Here is a 27,014-nt window from a genome sequence, read left to right as displayed (position 1 = left end):
TATCTTATAAGTAATTGATCTTTTTCTCACTAAGATCATATGGAGAATCTTTTTAAGTTTATTATATTTCAATATTTAAAAAAAACTACATTACTTTAGTTGAATAAAACTAAACATAATTATACTTTTATGTATTTCTAAGGAGTTTAAGCATTTACTATTGAATTTGTAATTGACTTTTTAGTTTATAAAATCTACAACACCATGAATGAGGTATAATACCACGAGAACAAATAATTTTGATAGAACACTAATGTTGGAACCAAGATTCTTGGTCTCTAAAGATGAATTTATAAAGAAAAATGCAATGTTTAAATACAAGTTTTATTCTTACAAGATAGAGAATGATCTTATTATTCTTCTTTATTATATTTTTCGTGTTAGTCTTATGAACATTTTAAACAAACTCTAATAACAATATTGAAAGGACATATAGGCTCAAAACTCATATAAACTCAACCTCATTAATTTTTTGAGTAAAATCTTAATCTGAGCTTAGACTAACTCAACTCAACCACCTCAGCTTGGTAGCAATTTGGTCGAAACGTAGATTCCTAGGTTTTAAGCTCGGTAGCCAAGCCTAAAGCTCGAAGGTTTGCTAACTAGACTACGTCCTCTCTCCCACAATCCGATATTGTCTTACCTTCTTCCTCCTCTCTCTATTTTTTGCCATCTTCCTACTTCCCATTGCCACCCTCTTTCCTCCTCCTCTTATGAAGACCTCCTTTTCTCTAGTCTCATTTTTGTATCACTCTAAGTTACCAATTTTTTCTCTCCTCATAGTTTCTCTTCTAATTCTTTTTTTTAGAGATATTTACACTTAGACCTATAAATTATTGCCCATATATATATATATACCCTCTCATTATTTTTTGTGACAGAATTAACTTGCTTGACTATACACCAATATGCCATCAATTTAAGACATATATTTTAGAAATAAAAGAGATAAATTGAGGGTCTGATGATCATTTGATATTTCAGAAGGAGAAAAATATTAGAGAGTTGAAGGGACCAAATATCAACAAAAAAAATAGAGGGTCTACATAAAAATTAGCTAGACTGGGGTCTAAGTATAATTAAGGTTTAATTATACTTTACTCCCTTTGGATTTTGACTCAATACTACTTACTGTGCTCCCCTTAACTATAAAAGCATACAAATTATTCTCTCCTAGTATCTAAAAGTATTACATCAGCAATCCTTTATAAGGCTGGATATTATAATGTTTTTAAATAATTAAAAGAGAAAATTGTACACCTTCATAATTAAGGGAGCAAAATAATACTGAGTTAAATTTCAGATTAGCAAAGTATAATTAAGCCACTAATTAACCTATTTTTACTAGTCTCTCAAGCTATATGAGATATTTGTTGACCCAATCCAAGGTTAAATCTTAAACTCGATATAAATATATTATTACTCAGCTTAAAACTTAAGCAGTTTGACTTGCTCCAACCTAATGCGCACTCCGAAGGCCCTAACCTTTTGTAAGGGTACTATCGTAATTTTATCTATAGATATTAAATGCTTTAATTTTTTTTTCCTTTCTAGAAAATACTATTATGTTAATATCACCTTTTGTAAGGGCACTATTGTAATTTTATCTAGATATAATTTCTTTTTTCCTTCTAGAAAGTACTATTATGTTAATATCATCATAATTTTAATCATAATTTAATTACTAATTATTGTCTTATTATTCCTCCATTTATCAAAATTAGCGGATTTATCCACGTGGATGCCGCAACTTCCACATCCGGCCCTCCACTTGCTCGAAGGCCATTTAACACCGAAGCCTTCGCAGGATTTATCTTCCCCGATAACTCTCCCTTTCCCTCTCTCACTCTTCCCCTTCCAATCTCCCATTTCCTCTCCTGCGCCGCTCTTGGATCTCTCTTGCTCGGTCCTTCAGATCCCTCTCGGTCTTGGTTTATGAGGTAAGAATTCGATCTCATCGACTCAATACCAAACCGATCTTTCTTTTCTTTTCTTTTTTGGCTTACCTAAGCCGATCTGGTGGGGATCGTGTTCTCCGATCTTTCTCTCTTTGGCTCTGTTTTGTTCGATCTTTTGATCTCTTGGTAACAGAGATGGATTTTGGGCGTCTTGAGGGGGAGATCTGATGGTGTGTTCTTTGGCTGTCGTTGTTTCCTTTCTTCTGTGAAATTAAATTATTGAATGACTTTAAATCATGGGGCTTTTGTCCAGGAGAACATGTAGATCTACTTCTGATAAAAAGTTGATTTTAAGAATCTTTGCGTATACGTTTCCTGATATTAGGGTTAGAGTAATATTCTTATGATTTCTCTTTATCTCGTGGATTTGGATTTTACTGGGATAATATGTTCTTCTCTTATGCGATCTTCTTTGCACTTCCGATAGTAGTTTGACCAAACTTTCTTCTTGTTCCCTCTTTGGCAGCTCGAAGGAGAAACCCACTCTCGGGTAAGATGTGCTGTTCCACTTTTAGTTCTATGCTTGGTGCTTCGATCAGTACTTATGTTTTTTTCAGAAAAATTAACTTATAATTGTTAGGAAAGAGGAAAAATTGTTGTGTATTGCTTGATCTGGAGTAATATTTTTTATTTTGCATTATTGCTCGACATATGAATGATGCCTTAAAAAGGAGGGGCGAGACCTTACACTGTATTTTCCGTTGCTTTTGTGGACATGTATTTTTGCTAATTATAAGCTTTTTCAAGTTGTTGGATTGTTTCTATATATTCTTTTTCCTTCTTTTTTTTTGTCTGCAATGAGTATAACTATTTACCTGGCCTTTTGTAAGTTAGCAGTAGCAACCTTGCCATTGAGTGGGCCTTTTTGGAGGATAGCTTGAGATTTACAAAATGAGGTTCTTCAGCTGCTGTAAGCATATCTTAGTATATCAGTTTTAGAAAAAATGAAGCTGAGGAAAGTTACTTCGGGTGGCCATCTTATTAACACACTCGTTCAACTGTAGTAACGTGAAGTAGTGATTGCGATTGCATGCTAGGGAGGAAGGTCTATACTTGATCATAGGTAGGGAACTTAGAGAGCTTTCATCCTCTCGTACAGGTTTGATGTGAAATCTCTTGTATGTTTTCTTTAGGTGAGCTGATTTTCAGTTAAGTTCTTGCTAGGACTCTCATCAGTAGCCTAGACACCCAAGTGATATGGAAGATAAACTTGATTGTGTACATACCTGAAATCTCTTGTATGTTTTCTTTAGGTGAGCTGATTTTCTTCCTAGTCAGTTAAGTTCTTGCTAGGACTCTCATCAGTAGCCTAGACACCCAAGTGCTATGGAGCATAAACTTGATTGCGTACATAGTGTAGTGGACATTTCTCCCTTTTGTTTGAGTAGGCATGTGATTTCTCTTGGGCCTTGGCATAGCTGTTACTGTGTTCTCCAAATACCTTTCCATGGTTCATCAAGAATTCACAAGAAAAGCACTTCGATTTGTTGATCCCTCTGAAAATTGGTATCTAATCTATGTTCGATTCATACAATTACTTCATTTCCTTTATCCTGTTAGTTGTCCATTTTGTTTATCTTATGCTATTGAGTGGTTATGATGCTACTATGCTCTATGATAAAGGACGTAATGAACAGAAATTGATGGATGATTGATCTTGGTTGTAAGGATGCAGAAACTGACAGGAAGGAGATAAACTCAAAATCTGTCTAAAGGCTGATGTCTTTGATCACATTTATACTGTTTCTGATCAGATATTTCATCAATACATTAAGATGCAGTTATTATTGGACATGTTAAAGATGCTTTAAAGAGCTGATGATGTAATCTAATGAACTTCTATTGTTCGATCTGTTCTTTAAAAGGCTGAATCATCTATAAATATTATTTAATTTGCTTGAACAGCTGCCCACAAAAGTTCTTTGATTTCTACTGTCAAATATGAAACACACTTTTATAATCTGTCTCAATCAACTGAAGTTGCATTGTGTCAACTGGTTCATCAAATTCTGCTCTGGTTCCCCAATTCTCTCCATCCATATAGGATGTTATTTTTTTTTGTAGTGCACTTATTAAAATTAGTCCCACCTGATTCTTCTACTTATTGTAGAGTATTAATGAACCTTATCCGGATTTATTTTAGTAGTAGCAGTCTGCACAAAGCATTGCAAAAACCTATATTAAACACTACTGCAATCTATATCATCATTGTAAAATTCCTTTTTGAGACTAGTAAGTATAGATAAGTGCTCATCTGCTAAGAGTGGACTTGGCCTACTGTAATTAGTTGTTTAAAAGAGGTCCAGATGTATGCTCTTTATCCCTTTTCAGGAAGGAATATTATGAGAACTTGATTTAGTTATCTCAGAGTCTCTGGGGTAAAGATAAAGAGGACCCTAGTTTGCGGAAATATTTGTATGTATAGATTTTACGAATGGGAGGAAATTTTTCTTGGGCCAGGTGTGGATGTCTATCCTTCTGCCTGTCCTCTTTTTCTCTGAATTTGATCCTCTCATCACCTTTTCACTTCTCCCTTAGTCATTTTCTTGTTCTAAATCAGATACTCTCTCATCTGGAAGAGACAATTGGTATGTTGAACCTTGTTTTGCAAACACAGAAGTTCATTCTGTTATAGAACCATTTCGTTTGGGTTTTACAATTTTTTAGCCAAATTTAGGTTCTTGTGACATTTTGGCCTAAAACCTGTAGAAGGAACAAGTGATACCTGTCGCTAGGATTAATTGTTCTTTTGAAATGATCATTCACTGTTAAATTGAATTTAAGGTTATTAATATTCATAGTATTGAAAACCTTCACAGATGATGTTGAATCCTCTGGCTGATCTTTTCATGATTATATTGAGAAAGGCTTTTAGTTGTCCTGAATAATTTGATCTCTGAGAGTTGTATCCTTTTTGTGACATTAATATGTTGAAACTGTAATTCTATTTTTGCTAGAGAAGGTCTTGTAATGATGTCTTTCATCTATCTATAGCCATTATAGATATTTGGTTTTACTAACTGCAGTGAAGTCTTATTCATCTTTATTTCCCTACAAATGCAGTGGTACGCGGATTAAGACCCGCAAACGAAATATAGCAGCTCCTTTGGACCCTGCAGCTTTTGCGGATGCAGTGCTCCAGATTTATCTGGACAATGCTGGTGATCTGGTAAGGCTTAACTGTCAGATTTCATTATTTCTGTTTATTCGTAAGGCAAATGAGTGGAGAAGGTTGGACATTTTTTGTCATACTTTTGAGAGTTTAGCAAGTTTCTATTTGATTTTATATTTTCCAGAGTTATATTGTTGTTGGTAGACTAGCAGAAAACTTTCTTTGGCAACTGTATTTTCCTTTCTTTCTAGATATGCCATTGATCAGTCGAGTTTGTTCTTTCCCTTCATAGCTGTTCTTGTATGAAGGTTATAGTGAGTTTATGAACGTATTGATTAAGCTTTTTGTGGAAGTTAAGTTATACTTATATGTCCAGTTCTTTTTTTTTGGTCTTGTACCTTTTCTTTTAACAAGGTGGCTATTGTTGGCAGGAACTTGTTGCCAGAAGTATTGAATCTTCAGATCTTAACTTCTCACGCTACGGTGACACCTTTTTTGAGGTACTTATCCTTCATACTGTGATAATCTGTTTGTTTTCTTATTTACTCTGTTCCATTCTAGATGTGTTTACCTCCAAACCCTTACTGGGCTTGTTGACATTTATATTTAGGAAGTATCTCTAGACATTTTCTACGTCTTGTCCTCTTCATTCATTAAAAACTATTTGTCAAATATTCGTTTGTTGAGATGGCAAACAACTCTTCTTTGTTGAGACGGAAAGATGACACCAAGAAAGTGAAAAAAGGGTTTTGCTGATCCCAAAGATATATCAAAATAGTAGTCTTGCATATTCCTTATTCTAGAAATGAGTTTCAGTAGTATAATAACAATTATTTAATTACTACAGGTTGTCTTCACTGGAGGCCGCACTCAACCTGGCACAATAAAGCCTGATGAAGGAGAGAGGCACTCCTATTCTGTACTAGATTGTGAAGCACAACGTGAAACTATCTTGCCATCTGTTCTCTACATACAGAAAATCTTACGCAGGAGGCCGTTCTTGATAAAGAACCTTGAAAATGTTATGCGTAGATTTCTTCAGTCTTTGGAGCTTTTTGAGGAAAATGAGAGGAAGAAGCTTGCCATTTTTACAGCCCTTACATTTTCTCAGAAGTTATCGGGTCTGCCACCTGAGACTGTCTTCCAACCATTGTTCAAGGACAACCTTGTTGCCAAGGGGATAGTACTTTCATTCATAACAGATTTTTTCAAGGAATACTTGAAGGACAACAGTTTAGATGATCTTATATCACTTCTCAAGAGAGGTAAAATGGAGGATAATCTACTTGAATTTTTTCCAACTGCAAAGCGCTCCTCTGAAGCTTTCTCAGAGCATTTCACGTAAGTTCTTTTTCCAACTATTTTCCCCTTAACATTTTAAAGTTTATAGAAGTTTTATTGAGATCTCTATGTGACACATTTTTGAATAATAATTTACACGTGTATCAGAAGATATCTTATATAGAAACGTAAGGGCATTTAAATAAGCTCCATATGTTAGTGCTGTATGATTATGTTTTTAGTACTCTCTTAGTTGAGTTTATGTCTTTAGTACAGTTAGAATCTGAAGAATGCAACAAATAAAATATTTGCATGTTCTTTGAATCATTCCCTGTACATTGTAGATCTCTTTCCTTGCAGTGTAAAACTGAAATTAGTTTACTTATGTGGTATATATATTTATGTATATGCTTTTATTCAGCAAAGAAGGATTGACAGCTCTTGTTGAGTACAATGAGAAGAAAATGTTTGAGGTCAAATTGAAGGATATGAAATCATCAATGACAACCCTAATTGTAGAAGAGACTGATATATCTGAAGTCATAGAGACTGTGAAGCAGCAGGTTAAAGATGCCAAGTTTCCTGATATAGAGGTTGTTCGGATGCTGTGGGATGTGTTGATGGATGCTGTTCAGTGGTCTGGAAAGAACCAGCAGCAGAACTCTAATTCTGCACTTCGTCAGGTAATCAATGAGGTTCTTTACTGCTGTGAAATGTGTTAAAAGTGTGGTTTGGTGGAGAATACTTTTGTCATTTAAAATATTTAAATTGAAAATATTCAATATGTACTTTTATCATTTAAAAATTTAGATATAAAAATATTTTTAATATGTACGTTTGTCATTTATGTGAATAACTTTTTTAAGTGTAACTTGGTGTTAAGCATGCCGAATCTTTTGCAAATTGCAACTACCAGCATTTGTGACATATGGGTACACTATCAGCTATTTAATTAGTGGAATGTCCTTCTCGATCACTTTATTTTTGTCTTATCATGGTGAGATAATCAGTTTGTCACACTAATTACAGTTCTAGTTTTTTTTTTTAAAAAAAATTTGATTAATCTTGTACTTGGTTAACATGGTAACTTATGGTATTTAACATATTGTAACTCTTATTTATGCACACCAGAAATGTGTATTATCAGTTGAAATTTGTGTTTGATGTTTGTGTTTCTTTTTGCACTTTTATAAGATCTAGGAAGATTAAATTCTAGAATTTCATGAAACCCTTTATGAACTTAAAAATATGGCTTCTTGGAAAAAATAATCTTAACCTCAGATATTCAGTTCTATATTCTAAAACTTTGTGAACATTTTGTTAAGACTATCAAGATAATTTATTGAAGATCAGAAATTTCCAGTAGGAGCATCATTATTTTAACCTAACCATAGAATATCAAATGACATAAATAAGCATGCATTATCTAGGGTTTTAGTTAAAAGTCTTTTAACATCAATAGAGTAGTAGTATATTTGGTGTTTTAGCCTTTTCTCTTTTCAAAAAGAAAATGGAATATTCTGTCTTATGCTATTTTACTGCTAGTATTAGGTTAACTTTATTATTTTTTGGATCATCAAAAACCTGAAGGTTTGATATGGACATGATAAATGGTTAATCCTCTCTAGATACAGGGGTATTCTACCAAGTTTTAGCCAAAATACTAAGCGGCTTAGTCTAGGCTTCAAACCTTGTGTATTGTTGAGTTATTGCTTTGAGCTAAATATTATTGAGACATCGCTTCGAGTCGTGTTATTGAGCTGCTTATTTAAGTCACCGTACCATTGAGTCGAGCTGAGCCATTGAATCAAGCCACTAAATCCCAAATAATTTTCTCAATAATAGCTTTTAGGCTAACTTTAGCTTATGATGTTTTTAGGGCAATAGAGGGAAAATGCAAGGGGTCAAATGGATCATGTTAAAAAATGTAGGGTGTAATCAATAGTAAACCCAAAGGGAGGGTATAAAACCTTTTTTTTTCTTTCAGATAAGATGTTTAGTTAGTACTTGCTCTCCTTTAGCTAGTACACTTTCTCTGTGTTCTATATGATTGCATATAACCATATGCCCAAGTTGGCTGGTTGATGTCAAGTACAATGTAATTGGGAAGAAATTTGTGAGATTGTTGATCTAGTTTTTAGACAGACATATATCCATATATGTAAAATATGTAATTTCTGAAATCAATTTGATTAAATCTGATTTATGTTAGAGTGTGCCTTTATTAGGCTAACTTATGAACTGTTCTTTCCCATGCATAGTTGAATGCAATGTTCCACTACTTACAATGCAATTAAAAAGAATAGTGTTTTTGTTCTTTCTTGCACATAACCTCTTTATTACTTTTATCTCTCTCTTTCTTTTTTTAATCTTTTCCTTGCATATACAGGTGAAAACATGGGCTAAACTTCTGAATGCTTTTTGTACAAATGGCAAACTAGAATTGGAACTCATGTACAAAGTTCAGATCCAGTGCTATGAAGATGCTAAATTGATGAAGCTGTTTCCTGAAATTGTGAGGTCTCTTTATGACCAAGATGTACTGGCTGAAGATACCATTCTTTTTTGGTTTCGGAAGGGTGCGAACCCAAAGGGGAGGTAAGTCATTTCCTTTGATAATTTGAGTATGCAGGCTTTGCAAAGTATAGAATGGTGTCTAGGTTTACACTTTCAATTGCCACCACTTGTATTTTAACTTAACTTTGCCTAGGAATTAATCTAAATGTTTTATATTTGCCTTAATAGAAAGAAATTAGGGTACTATATATATGTTTGTGGTCAGGATTTGTTGACAAGTAATTGACATAACCAGGTTTGCACTGAAGTCCAATATTAACTTCTCAATATTGTATTGGTTATGAATGAGTAGAGCACAGATCTTTAAGATGATATTTCATGGTTTATGTCAATCATATCATTTCGGCTGTTGAACCTAAGCTAGGGTTGAACATTTAATAATGAGAAAAGAAATAAAGTCTATTTTTTTAAATAAGTAGATAAATAATGAGCATATGAAGTGATATTTTACACAATCAATGCATCAAACTTGTGAAGATACTTAATTGATAGACAAGGAGGACCTAAAGGGAGCATCTTCATTACCTTGCATCTATAGTTCAACAAGGTTTTTGAAGATATTACACATAAAGTCAGAGCAGAATAATAAAATGAATTAGAATCTTGAGCAATTGGAAAGCAACATATTGAAAAGTTGAGGCTAGTGAGTGGAGTTACTAGAAAAGATGGAATAAGAAGTGCAGACGAGAAGTTAAGAGTAAGACCTATTAACCGAAATTTGCATCAAAATTGAACTGCTTGTCTTTAGAAAGAACAAAATGATGCTGGGGATGCATGAAAAGACATGATAATGCTTTTTGTGTACTTAGGTGGGTGGACGAAAAAGGTCCCAGGTACCCAACTCCAAATAGTTGGGTCCAATTACTTTGGTCATGACGAATTCTTTATAGAGATCATGGTCACCCTACAAGTTGTATTGTCCTTTTCATGCTGATTTGTGGTGAGTTTAGTACGGGCGCGTCAAGTTTCGGTCACAATGGATTGGCGTTGGTTTGGGCTTATCCAAAATGAGTCCCTATGCTAGAAAAAACAACTATCTCAGCCTGTAACAGTGGTTTTTAGCCAGTACAAAATCCCCCCCCTCCCCCCCCCCCCCTAGAACCCTGCATTTGCAAGAGCATCATGCATGGTTCACGTGAATCATAACCGACCATATATATAATATTATATTTTGGTGTTATCATGATGAGCCTGAGTGAGCTAGCTTTGGCTCAAGCTTGGCTCAAAATTAATTTTGAGCTTAAATTGACAGCTCAAGCTTGGTTCACTCAGTTCGAGTGAATTTATTTTGACCGCACTAGGTGGTTCTGCTACTTTCTGTACTTCCATGCTATTTAAAGGAAAGAAGATATTGTTCATAGTAGAGAAAAGGCAGGGTTAGATGAGATCGAAAGATCCCATGCTTTCACCTTTAGTATGGAAGTTTTCTAATGTTTTCCTTCTCTTTAGTTGGTTACTCTTCTTCTGTGACATGAACATGTAGTTAAATTGAGTTGTGTTGTCTGAAAGTTTGGGATATATAGAGAGATACACATGTTCGAAGCACGACCAAGCTTTTGATGAGATAACTTCGTTGGTACTGAGTCAATCTGTCTACCATAGGTCCATAGTTTTGTACTGTACTGTTACAAGTCTGTTAACTAATATCTGCTGTCTCAGTCTAGTTACTGTTTTTTTCAAGGTTTCACTGGCCTTTTCTAATGTTGTGATGATGAAACACAAATTGCAGGCAGACTTTCGTAAAAGCCCTGGAGCCATTTGTTAATTGGCTTGAGGAAGCTGAAGAGGAAGAGTGAAACCAACCAAAGTGCAAGAGATGGTGACTGATGTTCCAAGAATGAAACTGATTAGTAATTATGTTTTTTCCTTACACGCCCGAGAGGGAAGCATTAAAGCCATTTGCCGGCCATCAGTCTCGGAATTCTTGCTTTATCAACTTGTGGTATAAGCTACTAAGTGGGCACCTATTTCTCTTTTGAAGATTACATCAGTAATATTATCCTTATCTACTTCAGGATAAATGCATATTGATCTTTGCATGAACAAAGTTATCTATGTTCATCATCTTTCTACTCTTATCCCCCCATGGGAGCTGCTTTTTTTATTTCTCTTATATTTTGCATCAAAGTGAACATTTGAGTCTTCTATTACTTTCCTCTGCTCCCCCAAAGATTCGTGATTTATTTTTCCGCAGTATTACCACTTACGATAATAACAGCGGGAATGTGTTGAACCAGAAAACACGCGCTTCTCTCTCTCTCATAGGCAGACACGTCAGAGATTATCTTTTTCGGCAGATGGTTTTCAAATATTTTACTGTTATCAATCAATTATCTGGATATTATGCTTTGAAAGCAAGAAGGAAATAATAGTAGTTATCCCTCTCTCGTGGAAATTGAAAAATAACTAGAAGGAAATGGTTTTCTAGTCAAAACGATTTATTAAGTATACACATGTACTATATCCTAGAGTTGTTTATTTTAATGAAAAGAAAGCTTGTATTAAGATAGATTAGCTCATAAAAAGCCTCAGCAAGTTCGAAGGAAAAAAAATTGACGAACCCTTGATTCTTCTCAAGTTTGCTACCTAATTTTGCAGCTCTATTGGCTTTACGTAGGGTAATTTTGTTTGAATGATTATTTTTTTGGAAGGAGCTCTTAGGGGAGTTGTTGAGCAAAATTTATTTTATAATTCATTTATCTGAAAAGATCACTTCTAAATTTAAATACCTGGGTTTATCAAAACGTTTTACTAAAAACTCTTTATCAGATCAATAATTTTTTTTAAATAAAACACTAATCTTATTAGTAGAACACTTTAGTATTATATCCTTCAGTTTAGAAAGCTCTTTACTTTAAAAAAACATAACACTTAATAATTAAGTGTTTTATTAGAACTACAGTAAAATAGATTAATTTTGGTATTTAAGTTTGGGGGCAGATAAGTTTTAAAACAAATCTAGTTTAGTCAAAAACTCCTTTTAGGGCATCTTTCACGACAGACGCATCAACAGCAAAAGCGTGAAGCAATACAATACCTGTGACATCAACCACCAAAGATGCCATCGAACCATGCCAACAACGACCATAACGCTTTTAATAAACCCACTTAGAATTTAAATACGTCATCTTCCAACGATTGTTAGGCCCAACGAGTATAGGATCTAATAAGCTTTTTGATGCATCTAAAATATTACCAATCAAAGTGCAGATTATTCTTTTCTATTTTCTAAGCTGTCATCTCTCAATGAATTGTTATCCCCTGACAAGATCTAATTTGAAGATCAACATGAGAAACAAAATTGTAGAGAGTTAAAGTAAGCTTTTTAATGATTTTAAAATAATATTGATCGGAATTTAAATGATAAAAGATATGACTAAAACATTCAACATATGTATATTTTAAAAAAAAAATTTAAGCAGATTCATATTTATAGAAAATATATTTAAATCTTCCAACAAATTATTAGCCTTCGACAAGGTTGAATAAGATTATTTCCTTAAAAGATAAAATTATAGAAAATTGAATAAATTTTTCAACGTACCTAAAATAATACCAATTAAAAATATAGATAATAAATATATGTCCAAAACACTTAAAACATATTTTCTTTTTTGTAATGGATTACGATGTTTAGAAGCGAAATTTAACAATGAACTATGACATTTATTAGAATTACAATAATTGGCAGCGGAATATGATCTCTATTAGTGGATTATATTTAGCAGCAGATTATTTAGAGCATTTCCTACTAATTCTGTTAGTTCAAATTTGAGTCTTAGATAAATATTTGAATAACAAATTACATCAAATAAAAAACAAACAAGATTAATAGGCAAAGGAACTCGTATATGGTTCGTAAAGCCGATATAGAAAATTTATTTAAATATAACATTGATAGGAGAATGAAGGAAAAGAAAACAAAAACAAAATGAGTAACCTTTCTCTTCACACCAAAAATTAAAATAGGGTTTTTTCGTGCAAAAAATAGTAGGATGAATTTTGCAATAGAAAATAAAAATAGGGTGAATTTAAATGCTCTTTGGGCTTTAAGAAGAAAAAAATGTCACTACTAAGAACTGTTAATCTTCATGAAAGGATTGATCTCAACACAGTAAGCCATTTAGTCTTGTCCCCAACAAATGATCAATCTAATAATTTATGCAGGTGGTCCAACCTGTGAAGGGATTTTATACTTTTGATCAACAAAAATATCCTATGGACCTACAAGTCCACAAAGGAAACAATAAATATTCCACATGAAATGTAGTTACCAGATGACTACCATCAGGTAGTAAGCTTAGACATACTTGCGAACATAAGAGGGCTATGATAGGCTTCTTTTCCTAATATAAAACTATACAACAAAAAGGTTTGTCCATTGTCTTGATATATTCAATCAACCGTATTGCCATATAATGAAAAAACAAGCTCACCTGCAGTTCCTTGCGGAAAGAAGCAGTGAGGAGAAATTCGAAGAAACCTGATTTGTGGTAGTCTGGATGGACAATGCTTGCACTGAATGTCTCACCAAAATGAACAACTTTTGCCGAGCTGGACTCCTCAGTAGAACAATGACAAATGACAAACCTCTCTAGGATCTTATGACCAGATACCAAACCAAGCTAGGAGGAGCCAGAACAAAATCATTTTGCTTGAGCAGGTCATTGATGGTGCTTTAGAGAATCTAAATTTATGGGATTGCTCTCTGCAAGGGAGAAACAACAAATATGTTATCATGTGGGGAGTAATCTAGTCAGGTCTCACTTTCTTACAATTTTCATTTAGTTAAGATTAAATACAAAGATCTAGAAAGAGTAGATAAGAATCTCACTTCTGTAGACTGGAGAGTGCACCGCAGAAAATAGCATTATCAGGCACAGGAAGCTCAGTCTTGTTGCTGTCTTCTGGGTTGACAACGCTTATATATACTTCTTGCCCCAAGTACCAACTGTCAAGGTTCCCGGCACGCAAATTCCATATGCCCACATTGTCAAGGTAAACTAGGATGGCCGTCCATGCTCCAGGAAATACCTGCACTTGAATATGTCCAGATACATTACATTCACATTAGTTATAGGTAGTTCTACTAGTCCTATCAGTGGACACGGAAAAAAAGAAGTATATCTTTGTCATAATTTTATATCTAATTATTTCCAACAAAAATCAACTTGTCTTAGCAATGAAGCAATTAAATCTAAAAGCAGCATGGATACTGCTAAACCAAAACCTAGTATACGATACGGCATAAGCAACACATAGAGACAGAGTAGCAACTCCATAGGTGAAAGCAAGCTTGATAATCTATGTTGGCCACTAATGGCATTTCAAACACTAGGTGGCCATTCTTTATATTCTTGTAATTTCTTTCCTCGCATCTTTCCGGGTGAAAAATGGCTGTTCATTAATCTGCAAATGCTAAATAGTCCACTGATCACCTAAACCACACTAACATAGGGTTTCCAGATTTTGGAACAATCAAGCCACATAACTTGTACATGGCTTAGCTATCCTGTAGTCATACATGCAAGTACATATAAGAAGGTCAAGCATGAAATGAAGACTATTTCCATAACCTGGATATCAAATTATATACATTGCTATTTCAAGTTCTAGTTTATACTTGTTATTCATCATAGGGGTGAAAACGGATCAGATACGGACCGGATAGTTTATACTTGTTATTCATAGACTATTTCCATATCCTATAGTTTATACTTGTTATTCATCATATGTCTCTCGCATGAGCTTCTTTGAAACTTCCGTCTGTGTTATGTCACATTGCTAGGGGTGAAAACAGATCAGATGCTAACCGGATAGTACTCAACCCATATGCAGATTCATATTTTTCTAGTCCAGATACAGATTCAGATACGGATATTAGACAGATAGCAAAATTTAAAACCATATCCTAACTAAACAAATACGGATAATTTTCAAATAGAGGATCGGATTTTAAATGGATGCTGATTGAATTTTAAACGAATTATGATATTTTAATTAGAGATAATTAACATAAAAATATTAAGAGTTTAAAAAAAAAATTTGTATGTCAAATACATATGACTTAAAAAAAAAATTAATCTGTACAAATAATATATAACACATCATTAGTAATAATATCAATATTCACTATTTAAATAAGTAAATTAAAAATCGTAATTATTCAAAAAAAATGAGAGTAAACGGATATCCAAATCCAAATCTAAAAATTATATCTAACTCGTATCCGAATCCATATCCAAGTTTTTTTTTTCAAAATTCTATCCGTATTTGAATCGGATAGGAATTTTTTATCTGAATTGGGTCGGATAGCAGGTTGGGTCGGAATTCATTTGACCCATTTTCACCCCTATACATTGCCTTAATATTAAGTTAATTATATAGAGGTTTTCCATCTTTCTTTTCTTTTTGATTCTTTTATTGTTTATATCTTTAGACATGTTTACTCACACAGCAACAAGAAGGTAGCTCACCTAGTGACCTCTTGCTGGGTGACAGGTCAGGATTTTTATGTTGACGGCATTTTAGTCTTTTTATGTTAGGGCATTATAGTCTATTTTTCTTTTTAACTTTTTCGCCGATGTAAAGGTTTGAAATATTATTGTTGAAGATTAATAATAATTTGATATTTTGAGGTTGCTAGTCTTTCTTGTTGGTGGATTCCGCGAGTTTTGTTACTTCCTTATTTGTTTGGTACTCTCGTTATGAATCATTTTTTGTATCAAAACTGAGGTTCTTATATTCACCTTTGGTCATCCATCCTCGCCTCGTCGAAGGTCCCATTATATAGACGATTGACCTCTCGATTTCTACAAAACTCTATTTGTTCTTCGCTCGATGACTCGCGCCATGAAAGCCAAATCATCCCAAACTCCGTCACACATTGAGCGTAATTAGTTCTCACTCGCATGAAGATATTGTCATCATCAAAGAACAAGAAGAATTCGTCATCATGTAGAACCACGAAGTGGGACTCAATGATCACCAAAATAGTTATTCATGATATCCAATAGCCAACCACCAACAAATTGATCATTTCCTTGTCATTGACAACAAAAAAACAAAAAAATAGCACCCAAGAAAAAATGTCTAGTAGATATCTATTTCCTTAAATCTTCACACAGGTCTTTCCTTGCCCAATCCTTTCCTTTTCTTCCGTCCATTCCTCCCACTATGCAAAGAAATGGAAATTAAATCTTTGACAAATTCCTTAATCCTCCATTTCTTCGACTGACTCGCAAAACATCTATGATGTTTACAATTTTCATCGACTTGCTACATTTTATTGACTTTTTATTTATGAATTTAATGTGATTCGGACCACACTGAGTCATCACGTGCATGAATACAACCTATGGATCCTATTTCTTATTTTGATTTATTTGTTTTCTTAAGAAAATAAGAACTAGTAGTCACGTTCGAACGCATTCGGCAAAAATACATTGTTTCTAAGTTTATTAATTGTTAGTTTGACTTGTTAGGTTAGCCTCTTAATATGTGGATGGCAACATAATTGAATGAATTAATGAGTATAGAGTTTGCTTACCTTCTCTCTCTACCCTAGCTCTTCTCCTTCCTCGCTCAAGCCATAGCTATGTGTCATCTTGATGTCGATTACCCCTAATCTCCTTCGATTGTCGGGTCTTCCCTCCTCCTTGGGATCTCGACCAATTTCTCCGCTCTCATCCTTATCCCTTTAGCACTTTGTGATATTAAATCCATCACCATTACCACCACCTTCATCATCATCATCACCATCACCTGCCATCTCCACCTTCACCGCAATATTGTTTATTTTTGCCCTTAGAGCAATCAAAATCTGCCAAGGGCTAACCACTTACCTTCCGGAAGCACGACTCTTCTTCTTATGTTGCCTAATTCTAGAATCTTTGAGTTTACAGAAGAATTTGCACATTGTATTCATTCATTTCATCAAGAGATCAACAAACAATCAGTATTAGTAATCTTCAATATAACCTATAGGCCGATTTACATATATGTATTGAAAAACTTTATGTTAAGAGATTATGTATACTTCATTCTAGACCCAAACAGTTTCCATCTGAAACTGCAAGAAAGTTGCAAATCATAGTGCTAGACCTATTCAAACATTGAAATGTGTAAGACCTAAGGGTGAAAACATATCGGATTAAGTCCGACCCGACCAACTGATATAGATAGTTATTTAGAAAAAAAATCGGATTCGAATACAAATACATGTATAAGTAGTTTTGTCAGATTCCTATTCAGATATCGGATATCCGTTTAACTGCAGAATATAAATAACTAAGTTAACACATAAATACCCAACCCAGCAATCCTACCCGCTAAAACGCTACCCAACCTGCTAACACCCACACTTAAGTCACTAACCCTATCATCCCTTTCAGTCTTTCTTTCCCTGTCTCAATCCACCACCATCACCTCTTTGGCTCTCCATCACCGTTGCTTCTACATCTTCACCTAGCTCAAACCGCCATCATTACTTTGTCCCTTCACCAAGCTTTGCTTCCTCCCTCCTCGAGCTCGCCGTCACCAAGCCTCGGCCCGCACGCCTACACAACCTAGAAGCACGAGCTGGTAGGGCTGACCAAGAACGCCACGTGCAAGCTCAGGAAACACGGGATATGGGTCAATTGAATCTTTACCTTCAGCATGGCCACATCGATGCTAGTTAATGCATGGAGGGAGGAGGACGAGCAAGATATGGAGATGTCCCCACTTGGGATCCCAACGTTGGAGGAGATAGAGAAAAGGGAGGTGGTGAGGGAATTGGGGACGCTAAAAGGAGCAAATTTGAGGGCTAGAGATGTGGCCGAGGCCATGGTTTACTTGGTCAGTGACAAGGCCAAGTATGCGAGTGGCCATAACTTGGTTGACAGGGTTACCATCTCAAGAAACCTCATTGGCCTGTGAAATCACTTGCTATTGCTTTTTATTTTTATTTTATTTTCTCTCTTTTTTACTTTTTCTTCCCATTGGATTATAATTTATGAGCAATTCTTGGTATATATAATTCTTTAATCTATTTGTATGCTAATGCTCAATTAAAGTGATTTATTGTTTATTGTGTGTTGTAATTTTATTAATAATGTTATGTTATGTAGAATATGTTATTTTTTTATTGTTAATAATGTGTTCTATATTGTTTGTAGAGATTGATTTTGCTAACTTTATGTATTTCACATACAAGAAATTATTTTTGTGAAACTTTTAGTTTTTTTTGCTAATTGTGTCTAAATGAAATACCATAATCCATTAAAGATCCGATCCGTATTAGAAAATTATCTGATCCGTATCCGTTTAGTTAGGATATGATTTTAAATTTTGTTGCCCATCATATTTTTATTTATGAATTAAAAATATAGATCCAGATGTGGATTGAGCACTATATGATCCTTTTGCACCCATAGTAATACTTATTGACCTAATGCTTGTCATTGATATCCCTCTAATTATAGCGTTAGTTCTACTTTTAATGTTGAGAACTTAATTGCTTATAAATCTCCGTTGACTATCCTAAATAATCCTTATGATACACCTATTTTCACCCCTCCAGATATACTTCATTTTGACCCATCACTTCTAATACTAAAGGAAAAGTCCACCCCGAGAGAGTTGGTATGAACATCACCTTTAGACATGTACTCATGCAGGTGCAAGAGAGTAGGCTACTCGATGACACTTGGGCTGGGTAAGAGGTCATAAGGAAGATACTTTTATGTTGAGATAATTTTGATCTTTTTATGTTAGGGTATTTTAGTCCATTTCTTTTTTGTTCTTTTTGCCTAAATTTAAGACTTGAGATGTCCTTATTGAAGATTAATGAATAATTTGATATTTTAAGGTTGCTACTCTTTCTCATTAGTGGATTCCAACACCACATTGGAGGATTTTGCGGGTTTTTGTTACTTCATTCTTTGCTCAGCACTCGTTCTACATCAACATCATACTTGTTTTCCATCATCCCTCACATGGATGAGAGTTTCATTGAGGCCACTCACAACCTATCATACTTTTGACTTCTGCCTAATATCAATATGGACTTAGATTTTGTTAGGAAAGAAATAATCTACAATTGGAAAGAACATTGATTCAAGAAATCAAATCCTCCATGGATAGAATGTCTATCAGCTCTATTGGGAAGATGCTAATCATCAGGATTTATTTCACCATGTATAACATAATCAGTAGCTGTATTATAGATAGCTGCATTATAAGTAGACTTTCCTTATAGAAGAAATACCTGCGTGTATAAATAGTGGCAATGCCACTATGTAATGCAAGCCTCTTGGCATATACTTCTCCATTCTCCTCCTTGCTTTTCAGATTTCTATATTCGTCTTAAATTCATATCAATATCTATATCTAGACAGTCTTATCATGATATAAGCATGGTTTGATTCGCTTGAAGAATTCTTTTCTAAATCTACTTTTATACATCCGCATAGTTTAGTTACAAAATATATAGTGAATAAGAACATAATAGACTTTTTTTACTTCCACATAAGTTCTTGATTTGCTTTCTGTGTAGATATTCCTATATATGCCATAGATTAGAAAAACACGACATTGTCATATGCAATATGGCTTTAAAAGATCAAGGGAATATCTAATAAGGATAATTTCATTTTCACTCTCTGAACTATCATCGTTTTTCGCAATGACTCCCTAAACTTTTTTTTTAATACACACTAACCCCCTGAACTATCAAATTTAACTCACCCCCTAACGCATTGACGAAATTGATGAATTGACCAAATTGCTTTTTCACTTATAATGGCAGAATAATTAAGTAGCTTAGTTAATATTAAAAAAATTAAAATTTCTTCGTTGCCCTCGTCTCTAACCCCTTCCTCCTAAAATTCTTTTATTCTTCTCACCTTAACCTTGGTTCCTTTCCATTTAGATTCTCGTCTCTTCTACTTATTTAGGAAATGGGTCATGGATTTCTTGCTTGGCAACCCGGGGAGACATGAGCCGAATGGGAATTCTCGGAAAAAGAGGAGCGAGAAGCGGCAACATTGGGGCGATAGGCCGGAACGAGGACAATAATGGGAGCAACAACCACGACAGCATCTCAGAGGACGATTCGGAGCAAGAGAACCCTCCGAAGAAGAAGAGATACCATCGGCACACCTCAACAAATCTAAGAACTCGAAGCTTTGAATCGAGAACGTGCACTTTAAGGACAAGCTCGACCGAGTCTGCACCCTCATTGGGAAGTTCTCCAGTTGCTCTCCTCCCTGGCCTCCCTGATCACATTCATGTTGAGCGCCTCGCTAGAGCTTGACGTCGGGACCAATGACTTCGACTAGCTACCCAACTCCTCGTCCATCCTTGACTTCGTGAATGCGAGTGCCACCAATAAGAAGCAGGACGACCCGCTCGAGCGAACAACGCTGCTCGAGCGAACAACGCTGCTCGAGCTCGCCTTGGCGGCAATGGAGGAGCTTGTGAAGATGGCCTAGATGGAGGAGCCGTCGTGGATCCTAAGTTTGGACCACGGTAATGAAGGGGAACGATTGAACTTGATGGTGTTGGAGCTTAAAGAACAAAAAAAAAAAGCTTTTTAATAGAGGTGAGAGGTTGGAAAGGTAAAGAAGGGGGTGGGATGCAGATAGGGTTCAGCTAGCATTGAAGAAGGGGAGAAGATTTTAATTGACTATTTAAGGGTATTTTGCTCATCATAAAAGTTTATTTTAAGTTGTCACGTGTATATAAGAGTATTCTCGTCATATTGTTGTCACGTGATCATCACACGACAACTTATAGATAAATATAGATAGCGAAACTCTAACTGAAAGTGTCAAATAAGATATTTTTAATAGTTCAAAGGGTCAAAGTGTACCAAAAAACAGTTTAAGAGATCATTATAAAAAAGGGTAATAGTTCAGAGGCTGAAAAAGAAATTATCCTTATCCAATATAAGAGTTGTATCAGCAACAAAGGGTTCTTGGCACTGCAATTGGTAAGTGATGGTTCAACTACAGGTCTACATAATGGTTTCCCAAAACCTTTCAACTAAACAAATCCCATGCCCGTTAGAGTTCACACTTCAGCAAGTGGACGGAAGAAATCATATGTCATGATGGCATTCAACTATATTGGCTCACAGAGCCCATGCTTAACTGAATCCATGATGTTGAACCATATATACTCCAGGTCCAAAGACAGGCACAACGAAAAAAGTAACAAGACAAAGTCCAATCAACTTATATTATTTCTTGAGCTACTGATCAAAAGTTATCTTTTAAGAAATAGGACTGACAAATAACAGTAATGAATACCTGTACTGTGCTGCGAGCAACTCCATCCCATTTATTATAGATTCCCCGGCTATTCTCTGTCCAGGTTCCAAAATCCATACTGAAATCAAACCAAATCAAATAAGATGGCCAAACTCCAGAGAAATATAACAAAACATGTACTGAGATTGTCGAGCATTACCCCACGACAAAGAAAGAATAGCCATCCAGGTGGTAGCTTTGAACAGTAGTGTCATTGTTCTGGAATATAATTTCCATGAAACCTTTGTAAGTGCCATTTATGATGGACGTGTCAACTTTAGCAGGTCTATTCATCATATGATTTGGGAAGTCCAACTTATATACTCCTGGCACATTAAATAACTGTGCTAGCTTTAATGGTGTTGAAGGAGCAATATATGAAATACCGTTCAAAGTAGTACGCAACTGCCCATTTATAAGTTCTGCAGGCCTATTCAGTAGGACATATACATCAGTTACCGTAATCTGACCATACCGAAAGGATCCCTGTGGATTGGGTCGAGCAGCACTGGCTGAAACATTCCATCTGAAATTGATCAAGACAAAGAATTACAAGCTGGCACTAACTTTACTGAAGAGGTAGAAATACAATAAGACTCGTGAAAGAAATCTAACCAAGATTTACAAATCATATGGATAAATGTACACAAAATTGTATTGTGCATAAATGCATGTGGAATTGTCCAGGATACCTGATAGACCTTGCTTGGTTCATTGAAAAATAGGTATCACCCTCATCTGGACCATCAGGAAGTGGACCTGAAGCAGGTCCCTGGGAATTAGAATAGTGTAAGATAGCAACCCCAATTAGTCTCTCCCTGGTACTTGCATCAGCAAAACGAGCACTTGCCACAATATAGTAATCGGTGCTAGCATTTTGATCCATTGTGACCAAGAATGAATATGATTGTCCCACATGAAGATCCATGTTTGTGTAGTTTTGTTGAACCGTGTAAGAACCTTCCGTTTCTACAAGCAGTAGGTTATGATTTTGAATCCTGAAATTTAGACTAGTTGAGATTCCTACATTGTGCACACGGAATCGATATGTTCTTCCTGGCATGAGAAAAGAAGTTCAACTATTATGCAAACATAGTAACTTTTACTCTCCTAATAGCAAGAAATTGCCAAAGAAAAAATTATTCCTTCAAGATGACTAGTTAGCAAAGGTCAGTAACTCTCAATGAGTACGATATTCGCAGCTGACATGGTCAGATGAATAGGTTGGAGCAAGGTTTAAGATAGGAAGAGATGGTGGCGAGGCAGAAATATACATGCTTGTGGTGGTCTGGAGGATAACTATTAGCTAAAGTGGCCCAAAGATATCTCTTATAATTTCTCAATAAAGATATCTAGATGTAGGAGTGGCTAATATTGGGCATTCAATAATGCGAGGTAAGTGCATCAAATGGATCATACTAATAGTCTAATATTATGCTTTTCACTGCTAAATAAGTATACTTTATGTAATAACATCACAATCCCATTTTCTAAAGCCAACTTGAGCTGGCATTAGATACAAAATAAAAGGAAAAGATATTCTCATATACTCACTAATTGACCAAGGTTTCAACTACCTTTGTGAGTTTTCCAAGGAATCCTGTGTCTAGATTGTGGACATATCAACTCTCAAGTATTCCATTTCCAATGAGTCTATATTGATTAGTCTAGCTTAGCGAAGAGCAGAGGTGTGTGAGGAGAGGTGAGATAATATTGATGATTCGATATAAAAGAAGGGATGTCAGTTGGTGAAAGCATTGATGATGATTGATGCACATGTTAAACTTCTTCCTTAAAATTTCCTCCTTTGAATTAATTCGAGCACAAAACTTCAATTGCCCCTATCCCGAGGAACATTGTTCTCAGGATTACACTACCACAATAAGTTTTTCGAAAGATACTCCAACATAAGTAGTGTTTGGAACTTGGAAAGATAATTGGGATCAATAGTCCACCTTTCTTCCCTATTCAAACACAGCCAAAAAGGAAAACACTCTTAAGTAGAAAACTAATAATGACACTTGGTCACCATATCTTCCATCTCATTATTACTTTCTCATGATTAGAATTGTTGTATTAAATTGATGAAATTAATTCAATACCTTATCTAGCATAAGAGTAACCGCACCAAAATGCTATGCGTTGAGAAACTTACTAAAATTTCAGAAGATGCTTACCAGGCTCCACATTTATTCTCTCATAAATGATGCCATCTGGGATTGAATCATTGTACCGATATGGACCTAAACCATTAAAAAGGATGCCATCAGGATTTCCAAGATCATTTCCATCTTCAAGCGTTTTTTTCAGGTCCTGTTAATCAATCTTGTAAATAAAACTCAATATGATTCAAGAAAATTATATCTATTACTATTCCAAAGAAAATTCACTTTAACCTTGTAGTCCTTAATGTACCAGTCACTGATAAAGATTGTGATATCCCCATCTGGTGTCCCAAAGGGCAAAGGAATCACATCTCTGTTGTTTATAACAATTCCACCATAACCACCAGCAGCTCTCTGAAAACCAACAGAAGGTAAATAAAAGAAACTCCCAATCTGATCTTTGACTTGAAACTCATATGTCCAGTTCCAACCAGCAGGAATAGGACAGTTTGTCCCCAGAACACCATCCTGCCAAGAGTTCTTCCTTTGCTGTAAACCGCTCCTGCATCACAATGGTCTATTCAGCTAATCACTCAATAACACTAAGTTAAGCACAAAAGCAATAGAATGACACATACCATGTGATGAGAAAAGGCTCATCTAGGTTGTTTCGGATATTCACAACAACATTCCAGTTTGTTGTCACATTCAGAATTGGTCCTGGGAACTGCCTGTTGATGCCAATGACCTGGACTTCAAAAGTAAAGATATTTTGATAATATGACATGTGAGTTAAAGGAGTTCCAAGCAAGTGCAATAGAAAAGCAACATAAAATATAATCTTTTAGAATATAAACAAGGATACTACATATTAATGATGCCAGGCTTATAACTTCTATGGTACCATTCCTAGGCACATTTATCCTAAAGACAGCAAGTGAGAGAACTGCCAAGACGAACCCTCAAGCATTCAAGCACAAAACTCATCATAACAAAGAAAGCTTAAAGAAAACAAGAACATATTTACGCATGTCTGCAGTAAAGATCTAATGGTTTTATTAATTTAATAATTTATAGTCACAAGTGTTTGACATGATTAGGTAGTAATGACTCCAACAAGCAATCTTTAGACCAAGCCTGATTGGTCAACCAATTCTTCTTTAACATTTTTACGTCATCCAAAATCATTGTACAATTGAAGAATTCATCCCGAAATAAATAATTCAAACACAATAAAATCAGCTTAAGCGTCACATAAGCATAATTGCTGCTTATGATATGGCATTTTGGCAAAAAGATAGCTATTTCCTGATCAGGTTTTCATACATGGCAACTATATTATAAATACAATCTCCAAAAAGGGAAGTACAGTTTCTATCTGTTGCATCATGTTCCATGGAGAAAATGATGTAATATATGTATTTAGACTAAACTATGGGGGATTGTATTTAGCCTTACAGCCTCACTAACATGCTTAAGAGAGTGATCAGATAGAGGTCTCTTCAAATACCTAGAATCCTTCTTCAACATAAAAAATTGCATTTAGAATACATTTCTCAACATAACTGACTCAAATTAATACAAATTATATTTTGTCGATACAAATGATGCAAAAGTTCATAAGTGTAATACCCCTTAACCTAAGTAAATTTCTAAATGATCTCTAATGGCATTTACTCAGTTTCAAGAACGAAACCTTTTTTTTATGTTGGCAAAATGTGGTAACCTTTAACTCGGATAAATCTTTGTTTTGTGACTAATCACAATTAGTCAGTTCTGAGGACGAAACTTACTTTAACAGTTATAGAATATGGGAACCCTTAATTTTTGATGAATCCTAATAATATCTCTAGTGGCAACTATGAATTAGTTTTTCATTGTGCATGTTAGTTAGACATTAAAGAAGAGAATGCCTTATTCTTGTTGTAGTAATCTCGCTATACATATCCTAAAAGAAGCTAGTTAAGCAGTTAAGCATGACAAAATTTTTTTTTTTTTTTTGATAAAAAAATTAAGGGATGATATAGGTAGGGCTTTAGACTTTTAGCCTCCCTATAATAGGTACAAAAAGGACGATTTAATAGGCCAACTTCAGATTTACGGTAGAAAACTGGAAATCAAGAAAACACAGATCTTAAAAACTGTATATAATTAACTCAATTACAGAAACTAGAATTGTATGACAAAATAATGCAACCATAAAGAATTTAATATACTATAATTCAAGGTAAAAAGGACCCCCATAAAGAGAACAAATGAATGTATTGCACATACTTTTGCAGATTACATCAATGGACAATGAGTAATCTATCTTGACTGGAAAGACAAAGTGCATAGAAGCCTCTCTTTCCAAAGGCTAGTTCATAATAAAAGCATGTTACCACCAAATATGCATCTAGCTAGACCAACTCTAAAAAGTAACAAAATGCGGGCATTTCAAGAGTACGATCTAATAAATTAACTCGACAAAGACTGAAATGGAGCAACTTTCCAAAGCAAAGAAGAAACCGAAGCGCATAAAAGATGGCAAAAGCTCCAAGTCCAACCTTCTGCTTAACTCCCAGAGGAGAAGCGGAGACATAAGAGACCTCCCAGTCGAAGTAGGCAAAAGGATCTTCCCCGAGAGACCCATCAGGAAGCAGGAGTAAAAGACAAGAGAGGAGACATAGAAGCCTCAAATGGAAAGACGACGGGCGGCGCATTACTAGATCTGCAAATCTCTACTTGGTTTCTTCGTTTCCTTCTTTTTTGCTCGTGAACTATTTTTCTTCTACTTCTTTCGTTCTCTCTCTCTCTTTGGAGTGCGGGCAACAGCAGCAGCAGCGGCAGCAGTGCGGCATTGGCGACAAAGTTGAAAGAAATGTCTCTAAAAAATGGTTATGTGGTGGGGGAAAGGAAAAGAACAAAGGCATTGCTGAGTTGTGGTGTCTTCTTTTTTTGGCAGTGTGTTGTGATGGGTTGTTTATCGGTCTCCCAATTTAATTTAATTTTTTTCTAATTCATCTTGAAACTTAAATACAAACTATATTGAGTTCAAAAATTACTGATGGAGACAGTGATTTTCCTAGTTTAATGTAAATAGATACTTATTATTTCTTTTTTACTTGAGAAAGATAGGAAATAGGTTTAGTTAAATATAAATTATAATTGTTATTTCGCAACGATTATATTATCCTCTCATAGTTATCCCTAGACTCTTTAGGTTGTGAGGGTTACCATGAGTGACCCAACGCGTTTTTCTATTGCCCAAGCTACAAATTCCTCCTAAGCCGCCAAATGGTGTAAATGCAAGGATGCTCATTGCGACGATTGTTGTGGCTTCAATGGGAGCAGTAAATGCTAATATTGCGAGCCCTATCGTGGTGGTGGGTGAAGCTACAACTTGAAGTAGTTATTTTGGTCTCTCACGAGCATGGTAAAGAAGTTCATCCTTATGGTTCTGAGGGCAAAGCACCATGGCACCCAATGTCTTGGGCACAATTATTTAAAAGATCAAAGACCCCTGATGGGATATCAACATTCACATTCGCTCCATACTTCAAAGTTTAGAACTCTTCTTTGGGTTCGATTGACCCTAATCCTGGGAAGTTGCAAGTCAACTGTTAATGATAGAGACTTAGCCTTATTGGCAAATTTCTAAGATGCCCCCCACCTCTCACCTACATATTAAAGAGACTACTTGGCGATG

The 27,014-nt window shown here is 35.1% G+C and overlaps 2 protein-coding genes across 5 annotated transcripts; one reads left to right on the top strand and one right to left on the bottom strand.

Annotated features, from left to right (window-relative positions):
• The first annotated feature begins 1,758 nt into the window (after window positions 1-1,758).
• On the top strand, window positions 1,759-11,006 carry LOC140779134 (uncharacterized). Its single transcript, XM_073124119.1, has 8 exons — window positions 1,759-1,940; window positions 2,425-2,448; window positions 5,022-5,127; window positions 5,502-5,570; window positions 5,918-6,411; window positions 6,773-7,034; window positions 8,741-8,949; window positions 10,658-11,006. The coding sequence occupies exons 1-8, from the start codon at window positions 1,936-1,938 to the stop codon at window positions 10,722-10,724; spliced, it is 1,236 nt and encodes a 411-aa protein (XP_072980220.1). The 5' UTR covers window positions 1,759-1,935; the 3' UTR covers window positions 10,725-11,006.
• A 2,038-nt stretch (window positions 11,007-13,044) lies between these two features.
• Window positions 13,045-26,241, bottom strand: LOC140780209 (monocopper oxidase-like protein SKU5). Of its 4 annotated transcripts, none has more exons than XM_073125619.1 (10): window positions 25,873-26,012; window positions 23,965-24,074; window positions 23,818-23,888; window positions 23,618-23,740; window positions 23,399-23,534; window positions 21,914-22,277; window positions 21,382-21,747; window positions 21,222-21,300; window positions 13,763-13,962; window positions 13,045-13,636 (listed from the first exon to the last, which is right to left on the bottom strand). In XM_073125619.1, exons 2-10 carry the CDS (start codon window positions 23,984-23,986, stop codon window positions 13,531-13,533), a joined length of 1,467 nt encoding a protein of 488 aa, XP_072981720.1. In that variant the 5' UTR covers window positions 23,987-24,074; window positions 25,873-26,012; the 3' UTR covers window positions 13,045-13,530. The 4 variants fall into 4 exon arrangements, with proteins under 4 accessions (XP_072981720.1, XP_072981721.1, XP_072981718.1 ...); XM_073125620.1 differs by having other exon boundaries at window positions 23,965-24,079; window positions 25,873-26,006; XM_073125617.1 differs by having other exon boundaries at window positions 23,618-23,888; window positions 25,873-26,237.
• Window positions 26,242-27,014: the final 773 nt, after the last annotated feature.

This window comes from Typha angustifolia, chromosome 3, assembly GCF_048772165.1.
Source record: "Typha angustifolia cultivar Huaian chromosome 3, ASM4877216v1, whole genome shotgun sequence".
NCBI classification, from domain to species: domain Eukaryota; kingdom Viridiplantae; phylum Streptophyta; class Magnoliopsida; order Poales; family Typhaceae; genus Typha; species Typha angustifolia.
Note: the sequence above shows the minus strand (reverse complement) of the source record. Positions and strands in the feature narration are given on the sequence as shown.